At 38.1% G+C, this 11,531-nt stretch overlaps 1 protein-coding gene across 1 annotated transcript; it reads left to right on the top strand.

Annotated features, from left to right (window-relative positions):
- The first annotated feature begins 785 nt into the window (after positions 1-785).
- Positions 786-10,799, top strand: GMFB (glia maturation factor, beta). The gene is made up of 7 exons (XM_009893953.1): positions 786-803; positions 1,482-1,578; positions 2,129-2,178; positions 3,155-3,204; positions 4,256-4,338; positions 6,243-6,316; positions 8,858-10,799. The coding sequence occupies exons 1-7, from the start codon at positions 786-788 to the stop codon at positions 8,927-8,929; spliced, it is 444 nt and encodes a 147-aa protein (XP_009892255.1). The 3' UTR covers positions 8,930-10,799.
- Positions 10,800-11,531: the final 732 nt, after the last annotated feature.

Below are 11,531 nucleotides of genomic sequence, written 5' to 3'. Positions count from 1 at the left end.
CTGGAAGATGTTAGGAAACTGCTGAGCCCAGAGGACTGGGAGAAATGCTTCCTTCAGAAAAGAGCATTTGATGCAGAACATAACTTCAACGTTTAAATGCAGCCCTGATTTCTGTTGTGGTGTTTTGTTTTTGTTTTTTTTTTTAAGAAGAGGCTTCCTGAAATAGTGAGAGTGGGTATTAATGACATTTGTGGATCAGAGGGAGCCAAAAACAATCTTTAGGGGAAACAAGCAAAATAATGAAGGCTGCACATACAGTGCCTGACCTGTCCTGTCACAGCAGAGCCTGATTTCCTCTCTATCTGTTAAAAGGAAGCAGCGGCACAACACTTTGTGCCAGAATTTGATCAAGGTGGAAGTCTTTTTAGGAGTAACAACAAACGTAGGATATTTGCAAGGTGATTTTGGAAATGGGGAAAGAGAGACGCTCCTCTGCTTTTTGAGGAAAATCTCACAAACGAGCTGATGTTGAATATGAGGAGACAGCACTCAGGGTTTAAATAGTAATTTTCTTCTGATTTGTAAGTAGTGATTTGTCTCAATAAAGTAGTTGTTTAGTAGAGCTTTTGATAGGTTATCTTGTGACTATTTTCTTTATTTGAGCATTTTTTTTAAAGAAGTCTTGAAATGCAATTGTTTTGGCACAAAAGCCTTGATGCCTTAGGAATTTACAAATACAGTAATATGAATAAGCTGGAGATGTTAAATAACTTGGTTTTGTCTAGCTGGCATGCATCTCTTAACTGTTGTGATAAAGGTTGTGTGTATAAAATGTTGCTCAGGAAATGGCAGTGGTTGGCTTGGTACAGTTTAAAAATTGCATGTGTAATGGAAGATAACCTGCACAGTTGCTTGTGAAATAATCATTTCCTTCCTCATCTTCAGTGTGATGACTAATATGTTATATGGACATTTCTTCTGAAAACTTGGAGTTAGTAACATAGAAGCACATGGGGAAAAAGTATGCATGCTTTTTGATTAAAGTGTGTGTGTAAATCTCAACAGTTAATATTTTTGTGGGTAAAAATAAGCAGTGACCCTTGATTACTGTCTGTGTTCTTCTGAAATAGTAATAGTAGCTCGTATTATTTTAAATGCATAAATTAGTGTAGCCATTTACTGCCACTCTGAGGGGCTTCCTTATGTCAGGACTTGTCTTGGCAAATGAACTCTAAGATTTGTTTACACCTAAGACCTATGAGAATAATCCCATTTCAGGAATAGCTAATAAAATATATTTCTAGTTAACTGTGTGGCTCTGATGAGGGATATTAAAACCAGTAAGCGTTCTTCTATTGTTTTTGAAAACTGCTTTCATCCATGTTTTTTCTAGTTTGTGTGTGTGTTCTGAAACTTTGGACAAGTTGCATGCAGTTCCACTTTAGTGAGTTTTATGTGCATATATGTGTGACATGGGGATTTTTTCTGGTTTACTAGAAAGATTTATCTTTCCCTCCCCTCTGCTATTTCCTTTTTTGTAGAGTGAATCTCTGGTGGTTTGTGATGTTGCTGAAGACCTGGTAGAGAAACTGAGAAAATTCCGGTTTCGTAAAGAAACCAACAATGCTGCCATTATAAGTAAGTTAAAAACGTGTCTGACAAAAATCTCAAGACCTTGCAGAAAATCCTGTCTCCTCTTTTCCTTCCTATGTAATGTTGCTACTGTAATAGGTAAATGTGAACCAAGAGGCTGTTTCTTGGATGAACTTCAATACTTCCAATTCTGCCTGTAATTTTAACATTAAAGCAACACTGTTCTTATGATAGAAGACTTCATCTGCTCTTAGTAGAGTATTTATACTTAACTGTGGCTTGGAATCTACCACTGCTTGTAAAACGATAGTAAAAAATGTAGTCAAGGCACAGTCATTTTGAGTTTGTAAATTTTGTACCCTTTAGGTAGGGAAGTTTGACATTTTTGTCTTTGAAATTTGAGACAAGTGTATTGCAATGAACAGTGCTTAGACTGTGCACTTCTCTTGACTTCAGTGATTTTGTGAAGTCATGGGTTAGACTGAAGCAGCAGAATGGAAGCACAAGAAATATACTTATGGAGGAATGTTAATGCACACAATGTATAAATGTATTGGAAAAAAACCATTGATCTATGTTTTATTTTGATTTATAGTGAAAATCGACAAGGATAAGCAGTTGGTGGTACTGGATGAGGAGCATGAGGTTTGTTAAATGAATTGTAAATAAGAGTATCTTCAGCCTGCAATGTATTGTTGTCTCTAAGGTACTGCCTTAGTTTCAAATTGTTATCAAACTCTTAATCTAATTTGGGTCATGAGCTTATTTAAATGCATGGTCACTCTGCATGTAAAGCACAGCACTATTAATAGTGGAACGATGCAGAAGCAATTGAGTTGACTAATTAACTGCACAAAAAAAGTTTTTTTGAAGCTGTTATGATACAACTATGTAAAAAGCATCTTTGGCACCTGCTGGCTTTTTGAAGAGATTTCTGCTGTGTTTCCACGTAGATCTGCATATTTGACTCTCAGCTGATCTGCCATCAATTAAAAGCTAGGATTGGTAATCCTCTGCAGACTCTAAATTTGATAGGTGGCATAATAAGGTCAGCCCAGCATGCAGTGTTTCTTAATGGTACATAGGGCAAAATTAAATCCTTCCCAGGGATTTGAGCATTAACCGTAGCTCTTATTCCCTAGAATGTAGATGTTAATGTAATGTTTGAATAGAATGGGGACTCTTTTTTTTTTTTTTTTTTTTTTGCTTGCTCAAGGAGGAAGGACTAAATTTTTCAAAAGCACCATTTATGTAGCTGATTTTAACAAGTACTTTTTGGTGTGTGCTTGCTTACTTCTGTTTAGCACTAGAGTTAGAAAAGCTCGGTAGCTGCCAGCATATCCAACTAGAGCCAGAAATGTTTTCTAAACTCATTATGCCTAAAATAGGGATGACTATTCATGCTAACATTAATTCTGTGTTTAGTCATAGGAATCTATTAGCACACAAGTTTTCCTAAACTGCTCTAGTAATTTGTACGAGAGATTGTTATCAGTTCAACCGTAGATATACATCTGACTTACAGCTGTTTCACTGTTTCATTATTCTGCTTTAGCCTTCATAGTATACCTTCAAGTGCGAGATCATTTGTTCAAATACTGCTTGTGTTTAATGTTACCAGGGTATTTCTCCTGATGAGCTAAAAGATGAGCTGCCAGAGAGACAACCTCGATATCCTTCTTGTGCTGCTGGCATTTGGTCTTACTCACTCCTGGAAGCTCTTCAAAATGTTCAGAGTTGGACTTCACCTTTTTAGGCCAATACTTGCCTGTAGTGTGACTTTACTGATATTTTATTGGTGAGGTAACCTAGGGATCAGTTCTCATGATGCACTGAACAGTTGTCCCACTTGTTGGAACAATGACTGACACATTTAAGCCTTTGCTGAGATTTTATTTCCTTTTAGACTGTATAATGTTTGTGGAAATAAAGCAAAGCCACGCTGCTGTTAATGTAAAGAAGTGAGTAAAATGTACCAGTTTTGTATGTGGCTACTTCTAAATACAGAAAAGTGGCTGTGTAACTTAGGATCTGCTTTGGTTCTTTCTCACTGTGTAGCCCTTGCTATTTTGCTGCAGTTACTGATTTTGGGAGTGCTGTAGGCATGTGATCTAGGGAAGAATCCTTGTATTTAAAAAAAAAAAAGGGGGGGAAAAAAGTAAATTACTCTTTAACTAAATTAAATAAGAGGGGTACTTAAGTTATAAGCGAAGAAAATATCTGCCTCCATTATCCTCAAAAGCTGGCTGGCACTATTCCATGTGCCATGCTGAATCTTTCCTTTCATGACCATAGTGCAGTAGGAGGCTATAAAGTAGGGGTCCTAGCTAAAACTTGAGTTCAAATTCAGCAAAACACCTGAAACAATGAGTCCTTAGTCTGCAAGGAAAGAATTTGGCTTTCGTTAAGCCAGAAACATGTTGGTGGGTGTGGGAAGTCTTTTTACAAATCTGGGAGAGGAATATTTGTGAGGAAAGGGTGATTTTTAGCTTTCTGAGACAGCCCTCACACTCAGCTGTGGTAGAGGTTGGTAAAGACAGGGGGGTTGATTCTGAAAGTCAAGTATGGAAGTGAAAAGAGGAGAATAGTGCGACTACTTATCAAATTTAAAGCACCTTCTAGAACACAAGACTTGTTTGTTCCTGCATCAACCTCTGATAACTGAGGATTATATCCTTATTAAATTCATTGATTTCTTAGTTTCTTTAACCTCAGAAAAAACATTTATTGTGTATAGTTACAAGTATCAGCATGATGATGGAAGAGTTTCTTACCCATTGTGCTTTATCTTCTCCAGTCCAGTTGGTGAGTGAACATTGTGAATGGTAGCTGTTATGTGCTGTAAGTGTGGGAATGTTTGTTGTTATGGAAGATAAAATGAGTGCTTAATACTGGAATAGTGGTTCAGATGCTTAAGGCTAGATTTGCTTATGGCACCACTGGAAGTGAGGCACTATAAAGCTGTGGCATTATCTGGAGACCTTCTTTGGCAGAGAGGAATCTCTAGTGCATTAGCTCCATCCTCACCATCAGCTCATGACAAGTGTAGATCCTTCCATCTGCCCAGATCTCCCTAGTTGCTTGAGGTTTTCACTGCCTCTGGGGTTTACGTTTAGGGCACTTAGGAAGTATGGTAGAAGAGGTTCTCTTTTCCGTTTCTGAAGGCTGAACAGAAATGTTAGTTTCCTGCATAGCTCACCAAAAGGTGTATGTTAATGTGCCTGCCCACTATGGTGGTGTGCGCAGCACAGGGGGTGTGTGCAACAACACCCTTCTGTAAAGGAAAGGAGCCTGGAGCACTCTGCATCTATTCATGTAGGTTTAACGTAATGTGTTTCCTGTCACCCTCTCCTCAAATCTTGGGGAATCCTCAAAATATGACCTGTTCAGCTCTGTCCATCTTGCTATTCAGATGTTAGTAACTGGGTGGGAAGAAGTTCCTCGCCTTCTCAGAAGGGCATGGGAACTCATGCCTACCCATGAAAGGAACAGGACGCTGTAAAAGGGTTAGGATGGGATTAGAGAGGAGGGTTTTCCAGGGGGCCTGTAGGCAATGGGCAGCAACAGAGGATGCCTCCAAACAGTGCTATGGAAGGGTTGTCACAACTATGGGTGAAAAGGAGGAAAAGAGGGCTCTATAGCCTAGATCTAGGCAGGTGAAAGTGCTGGGTGAACAGACTGTGTTCAAGGAGAAAGAGACTCTAATCTTGGGTCATGCCAAGTTTATATAGAGCAATAGTTTCCTCTGCTTCTGTCACAGCAACCCTCAACATAAACACCTCTGTAGGGAACTGTGTAATTTTAATAGAAGCCAAATAACCTGCGACTTGATTTGGACTTAAAGAGCTGAATTGCTCCTGTGGCTTCCATCTGTGTTCTGAATTGTAATAGGGTAGCGTGCTGGTATTACTGGATTATCCGTGTTATCCTCTAGAAGAAGATAAACTGATTGCATTGTTTTACCCTTCATTATTCAGAACTAGAATAACTAGGTAGGTAAAAGAGTTTAGCAAATAGTGAGCGTACTCTTCTGTAGTTACCTGAGAGTCTTTGTGTGAATGTTATGGGTGTTATTTCTCTTCTGAAGGATAGATGTTTTGTGAGTTAAAACAGCAGTAAGAAACTACCTGGGAGACTCTGAAATAGCAAAGCAGGCAGACTTGTAGTACTTTATAAGCAAAGAGAGCTTAGACAGTGTTCTTTATGGGTGGCAAGATTTAAAAGTACACTAATCTAGAAACTTCTGAACTTCTAAGTTGCTTAACTTCTAAAGAAAAGCCTTTTTTTTTTTTTTTCTCCTTTATGTGCAAAGATCTGTGTAAGTGTAACTAGGAAAGACATGGGAATCTTCCAGAAATAACAAGAGGGCAAAGAATTGAATATAGTGTAATCGGCACACTGCTGTAGTGGCGGGAGGTACTGCTTTGTTAGCTGTTGTGATTCGAGTTTGACTGCTGCAATACTTGATCTTAGCTCTAAGCAGAAATACAGGTACATGTTGAGACCATCAATTCAACCTGCACAACTGTTACTTCTGGAAATGCTTTTCAAGTACTAGATATGAAAGTAAGAGCAAGGCTGATAATGTATATAAAGAAATAGGTCACTTTTCTGAATGGGAGACTTCAGCTTTCAATTTGAGTATTTTTTAAAAAAAAATCTTGTGTCAAAAATAACTAAACAACCTCTCTTTTCCCACACAACTACAGGATGTAAGCCTGAACAACAGATGATGTATGCTGGAAGCAAGAATAAGCTTGTACAGACAGCTGAACTCACTAAGGTATCATTGACTAGTTAAAATAACTGTCTCCCTCTTAAATGCAGGTTGCAAAAGCTGTTTGTGTCTTGCTTGAACATATCTCAAGAAGGGTGTTACAAGACTGTGTAATTACCATGAACACATTCTGTTTTAGGAAGGCTGAAGAGAAGAGTATATGTGGGGATTTCTGGAGTTTTAGGGTACAGGAGGAACAGCGTTCTCTAAAACTAAAATATCCTTTGGTAGGATGGATGTCTTTAGTTTGGGGAATGAATTTATTGATGGGAAGAGTAGACTGAAGTCAGTACAGTGTGGTGCTGATTGGTTTTGCTGCATGGCGTATGGGGTTGTATGCTTGCAGAACATAGCCTTCAAAATAAGTAACGTGCCAAATTGCTGAACAATATTAAATCTTCCAGTGTTTGCCTCCTCCAGTATGGAGATCAGCAGCAATCCCTGCATTCACTAGGCCTAGGTGTGTGTATATATATGTATTTTTAAAAAATTGCCACCTAATTCTCATGTTGGATATCTTTAAAATCTCTGCTTAATTGGCACCTAGAGTTCTTAAAGTTTTAGTTTCAACCAGTAAAGCTAATCAGTCATTGGTCACTTCAGGTTTTTCATACAATATGAAATGACTTCACCATTCCTCAACAGCATCATTCCCTTTTGGTCTTCCTTACCCCAGTAATAATGTATATTGGGGGCAATAAGAGCACTGTGAACTTCTACCTCTTCTAGCTGTACCTTGTAAGAAAGGACCTCTCTGTTTTAAATTAGATGTCAGTTGACAGGAGTGAATAGGAGGGAAGCAGAAGATAAGACCGTGGAAGCACTCTGTACAGCCCCAAGAAATCTTTTTTTAAGTCTGTTGAAACTTTATCTTGGAGGCCTGAAAACTCTAGCATCTTTGATAGAAAAGAATTCCTTGAGGAGGAAGGCAGTTTTCAGTGAGGGAGAGGGAAGAATTGATGAGAAGAAGGCGAAAACCTGGGGACTGGCTGTATTGAGTTACTCTCACCTGTCAAGTGGGGGAAATTCAGTCTGAAAGACTTTGAATGAAGGCCTAGGAGTGGATATAGAGGTCCATGATCTGAAGCCTGAGGCCTTCTGAAGCTGGAGGAGATAGCTGATCTCCAGTTCGGATTGCTTACTTGCTCTTCAGATGTGCTTTATTCTTGCCACTCACTGAGCCATGTTCCATTTTAGCTCATGCTGTGACTTCCTCCTGGTGTGATTTCTGCATGTGACTCAGCTGAATCCTGTTACTTTTTCAGTGGCTTGCATATTAGCTTGGCTTCTGTTAAGCTCTTCTGTCCTTCTAACTGAATTTTGGTTTTCCCCCTATCTTTTACCTAAAAAAAAAAAAAAAATTAGTTAATAGGAGTGGATTGGTGTCTGAATACAAGAAGCAGTGTCCAGAGCCCACTCCAGCAGATATGGGAAGTGAGGAAAGAAAGATACAAAACTTGAATTGTTTTCTGAAGAAGATTAAAATGGTAAAATGGCTGAGGACAGGACTAAATAGGAACTTCATTCCAAACAGTAGGTTCACGGAGAAGCTTGTTTTTTCAATTCTTACAAAATTCTATCCATTTGGTTGGCCTGACCATGCTTTTTGCAGGTATATACTCTGTACCATTAGAAGGGCAAAGAACTGAGTTAGTGCTGATATGGCTTTATTTTCAGTGTTGTCAGAATAGTAGCAGCAAAATCTTTTTCTTATTTTCATTGCCAGGCTTTTGAAGGCCTGTGGATTTGTAAAAATTAACTTACCTGACTCTTCTGAAAAGATGATCCATTGGTGGGCATCTCAAAGACTCCAGTTAGCAATACAGAATTAACTTAGCCTCTCTTCAAGGGTGTTTAAAAAATAAAAAAAAAAGGCAAAAGAACCCCAAACAGTTACTTGCCTATTTGGAATGTAAAGAATATATTGGTGTCTTTGGTCTTATTTTCTGCTTCAAGGCTATGTTAAAGGACTGTTTAAGCCTTCCACAAAGCTTTGGGTTGGTGGTTTTGGGTTTTTTTTGGCAAGTTTTCTATTCTGAGGTATTCCATGCTTGTTTCTTACTGGGAAAACTGTGCTACTATGGATTTAGTTCAGTTCAAAGAAGGAATCACTGTGTCTTGGGCTGAGCAAACTTCCTGAACTTTGGGCTTAATTCAGCCCATTAGGTTAAGTTAATTTGTATTCTTCAAATAGACAGTCTTGTTGCTGAGATGCTCTGAAATGGCACCATCTCACATGCAGTAACTTTAAAATGTAGTACATGTGCTGTTCTCGCATATTCTTGAAGGAGAAGAATGAAGTCTAGAAATAGGATTTATGGAATTCTTATTCAAGTTAGTAATACGCCTTGACACTTAGTCTTGGCTATTTTCCACTGATGTTACTTGAGAATATTAACCAATCCTTTCAAGAAAGCCCATGAAAACTCTAGGTTGGTTACTGGTTTATTATGGCTCAATTTGTGTGGAAAGGTATTGATTGCATTGTATGCTTATCCCTTTCAAGTACCATCACCTCAAGAATTTATGCAATGCAATTTTGTTTAGGTATTTGAAATAAGAAATACAGAAGACCTAACTGAAGAATGGCTGCGTGAGAAACTGGGCTTCTTCCATTAAGAAAACCTCTGTAATAAGTATTTATGTACCATCCTGATAATACTGGAACCAGACATGAATACTTACATCTAAAAAATGCACTGTATTTACATCTGTCTCCTGCAGTATATCTTTTGTGCAAAGTTTGTGCAAAGAATAGCAGGTCTGTCTCCTTGAAGTAACAAATCTTTGCAGGTGTTTCCTTATTTGTACCTGTTAAAAGGGAATACTCCGCTGCAGGGACTCCTTTTGCACTCTTGTGACTAATATTTCTATAACTAAAATAGTTCAGTTCTGGATTTATAACTATCTACAAACAATCTGGAAGCTGACGCTAACTTTTTCTGAGCTACAAATGCATCCTTATGACATATACTAGCCATTTATATGCAGAAATTGTGTACTGTCACTTACTGTTCAGACTTTTTGAGTTAATGTCTTCTCAATTTTGAAAACTACTCCCTGGAAGCATTTAGTTTTAAAAAGATAAAATCCTTCTACAGCAAATCCATCCATTTATCTTTCCATTGAGTCCACGTGAACTTTCTCAAATTCTTGGAACTAATTTTTGTCATTCCAGTAATTCCTCGGTTGACTGAGTCAATCTTTCTAAATTTCAGGGCAAAGCTTTGACTGTCCAGTTCTCATGCTAATATAGTCTTACAGGACCTAGGTGATAACTAAGGGCTGAATTACAACTCTGGTTACTCTTGTACCAGATGTCTTGCATATATAACTTACTACACTGTTAAGAAGTTTACCTCTTTGCTCATTTCCTGTTATATGAACACCTGTTAATACTGTGTGCCTTTAATTTGTTAGCTTTAAAATGACTTGAGAATTTTACACTGCCACTTATTACAAATTTGGTAAAAACTTTGGTAAAGAATCCAAGTAACATTTTTTCCTAGTGCCTAGTGTTGCAGTTGACATCTGTTTAAAAAAAAAAGCTAACCTCATTTTCTTTGAAATTCCAGTCATCTACTCCATTTGTAGGAGTCAGGAGGTCAAAGCTTTTCATAATAATGAATGATTTATATCTCTTTTGTTATAAAAGTTGGCCACACATAGCTTTTGAGTACTTTAATTACAGTCTCTAACTTTCTTAACTGCTTGTTGGTCAAAACTACATTCCAGATAAAGCTTTTGCATAAGTGATAATTTGGTTTTCATTTACTTACGGTTCATCTCTTTGAAACAGCAAATATTCTAATGTGAAAATAGTATTTAACTTTTATAAATGACCAGTCTTTTTACAGGTCTGTTTTATATTGAATAGAGTAGTTGTCCGAAGTGGGAGATGTTCAGCCCATGCAGTGGCAAAAGGAGTACTCATGTGACAGTATCTCACTATCTTGCTCATGAGTGTTTGTTGTGCTACTGAATAAGTATCTGCGTAAGAGCAGCTTCCTGTTGATAACATACCTTAAAATACAGCTGCCCTAACAAATCTGTTCGGTGAGAAGGAATGCAGTGTTAAATTTGGAGGCCAGTATTTCATGCTGTGAAACCTTTGCTGAAAGAAGGTTTATTTTTCGTTTGTAAACATATGTTGTGTTAGTGTTAAAACACTAATTCCTCTAAGATCACAAGGAATTCATTTGCAGAGGTCCTCAGTGTTGTTAAATCTCTTCTTAGTTGATGTTACTGCTCACTTATTTCTATACAAATCTGACTTGAGGGGAGCTTTTCAAAATACATGTTAGAATGATCCAATTAAATTGATCTTTCAGTGCAGGAAAGAAATGCTTGTAATTAAAACTAAATTTCTGTGTTAACGTAGTGAACTGGAAAAACAATTTATTTTCCCTGGACAAAAAAACGTGTTGATTATGAAACTGTTGCTTGATAATTCTGTACCACAGATCAATAAAAACAATGTCTTTTGTGACAAACCTTGTATAAATAAGACTTTGGCTTAAAGAATAGCGTCATTCTAAGCATCAGTCTTGAAACAGCAAGAATCTTGTTTTGTTGGCATTGTGCTAAAGGTAAGGCATGTCAAAGTACAGTGTGGGTGAGACGGAAGCTGCCACTTGTAACGTTCATCTTGATTTGCAGTGGGGAAAACTGGATTAATAATCTTTGTCATTGTACTTTGTACACTGGTGGGCTGCCAGCATCCAACTGCTGCTTACACAGGTCTTGACAAAAATAACTGTAAAAGGGGCCTGTCTCTCTCGGGAGGAGAAGGGAGGAGCTGCTGCCGTCAAATGGTTGAATTTGATTCTTCATCTCCAGATCACTCCACTTTCTGCCAAGAAAATAATGCTGCTTACGACTATATCTTCAGTCTGAGTTCTTTTCTGTTCACTTCAGATGCTCTTGTTGCCTCCACTTAAGACTCTCTGCCTTGGGTGCTGCCCCTCAAGTCTTGTAGAAAGCAAACAAATCCTGATGAGAGTGTTAAAGCCCACTTTGTTGTGAAAGGTGATGTTGATGCTGCTCAGCCCACCAGTATTATTCTTCACACAGCCTTGTTTGGAAACTGTACCTCCTTCCCCTCTCTGAGCTGTGAAAGCGAGGAAGCAGGTGCAGGTACTTGGAGAATGAGTGTGCAGAGGATGTTTGCTGTTTTAGGCCTCTTTGTGGTTTCCTTGTTTTAAAGGCAGTGTTTTGACAC

This window comes from Charadrius vociferus, unplaced genomic scaffold (assembly GCF_000708025.1).
Source record: "Charadrius vociferus isolate BGI_N301 unplaced genomic scaffold, ASM70802v2 scaffold49, whole genome shotgun sequence".
NCBI lineage: Eukaryota > Metazoa > Chordata > Aves > Charadriiformes > Charadriidae > Charadrius > Charadrius vociferus.
This window is presented reverse-complemented; position numbering and strand designations above follow the sequence as displayed.

Coding starts and splice junctions, on each gene's coding strand:
- GMFB (XM_009893953.1), top strand. Junction 2,179..3,154: donor TACTGGATGAGGAGCATGAG/GTTTGTTAAATG, acceptor TAATGTTACCAG/GGTATTTCTCCTGATGAGCT. Junction 3,205..4,255: donor CTGCCAGAGAGACAACCTCG/ATATCCTTCTTG, acceptor CTCAGAAAAAAC/ATTTATTGTGTATAGTTACA.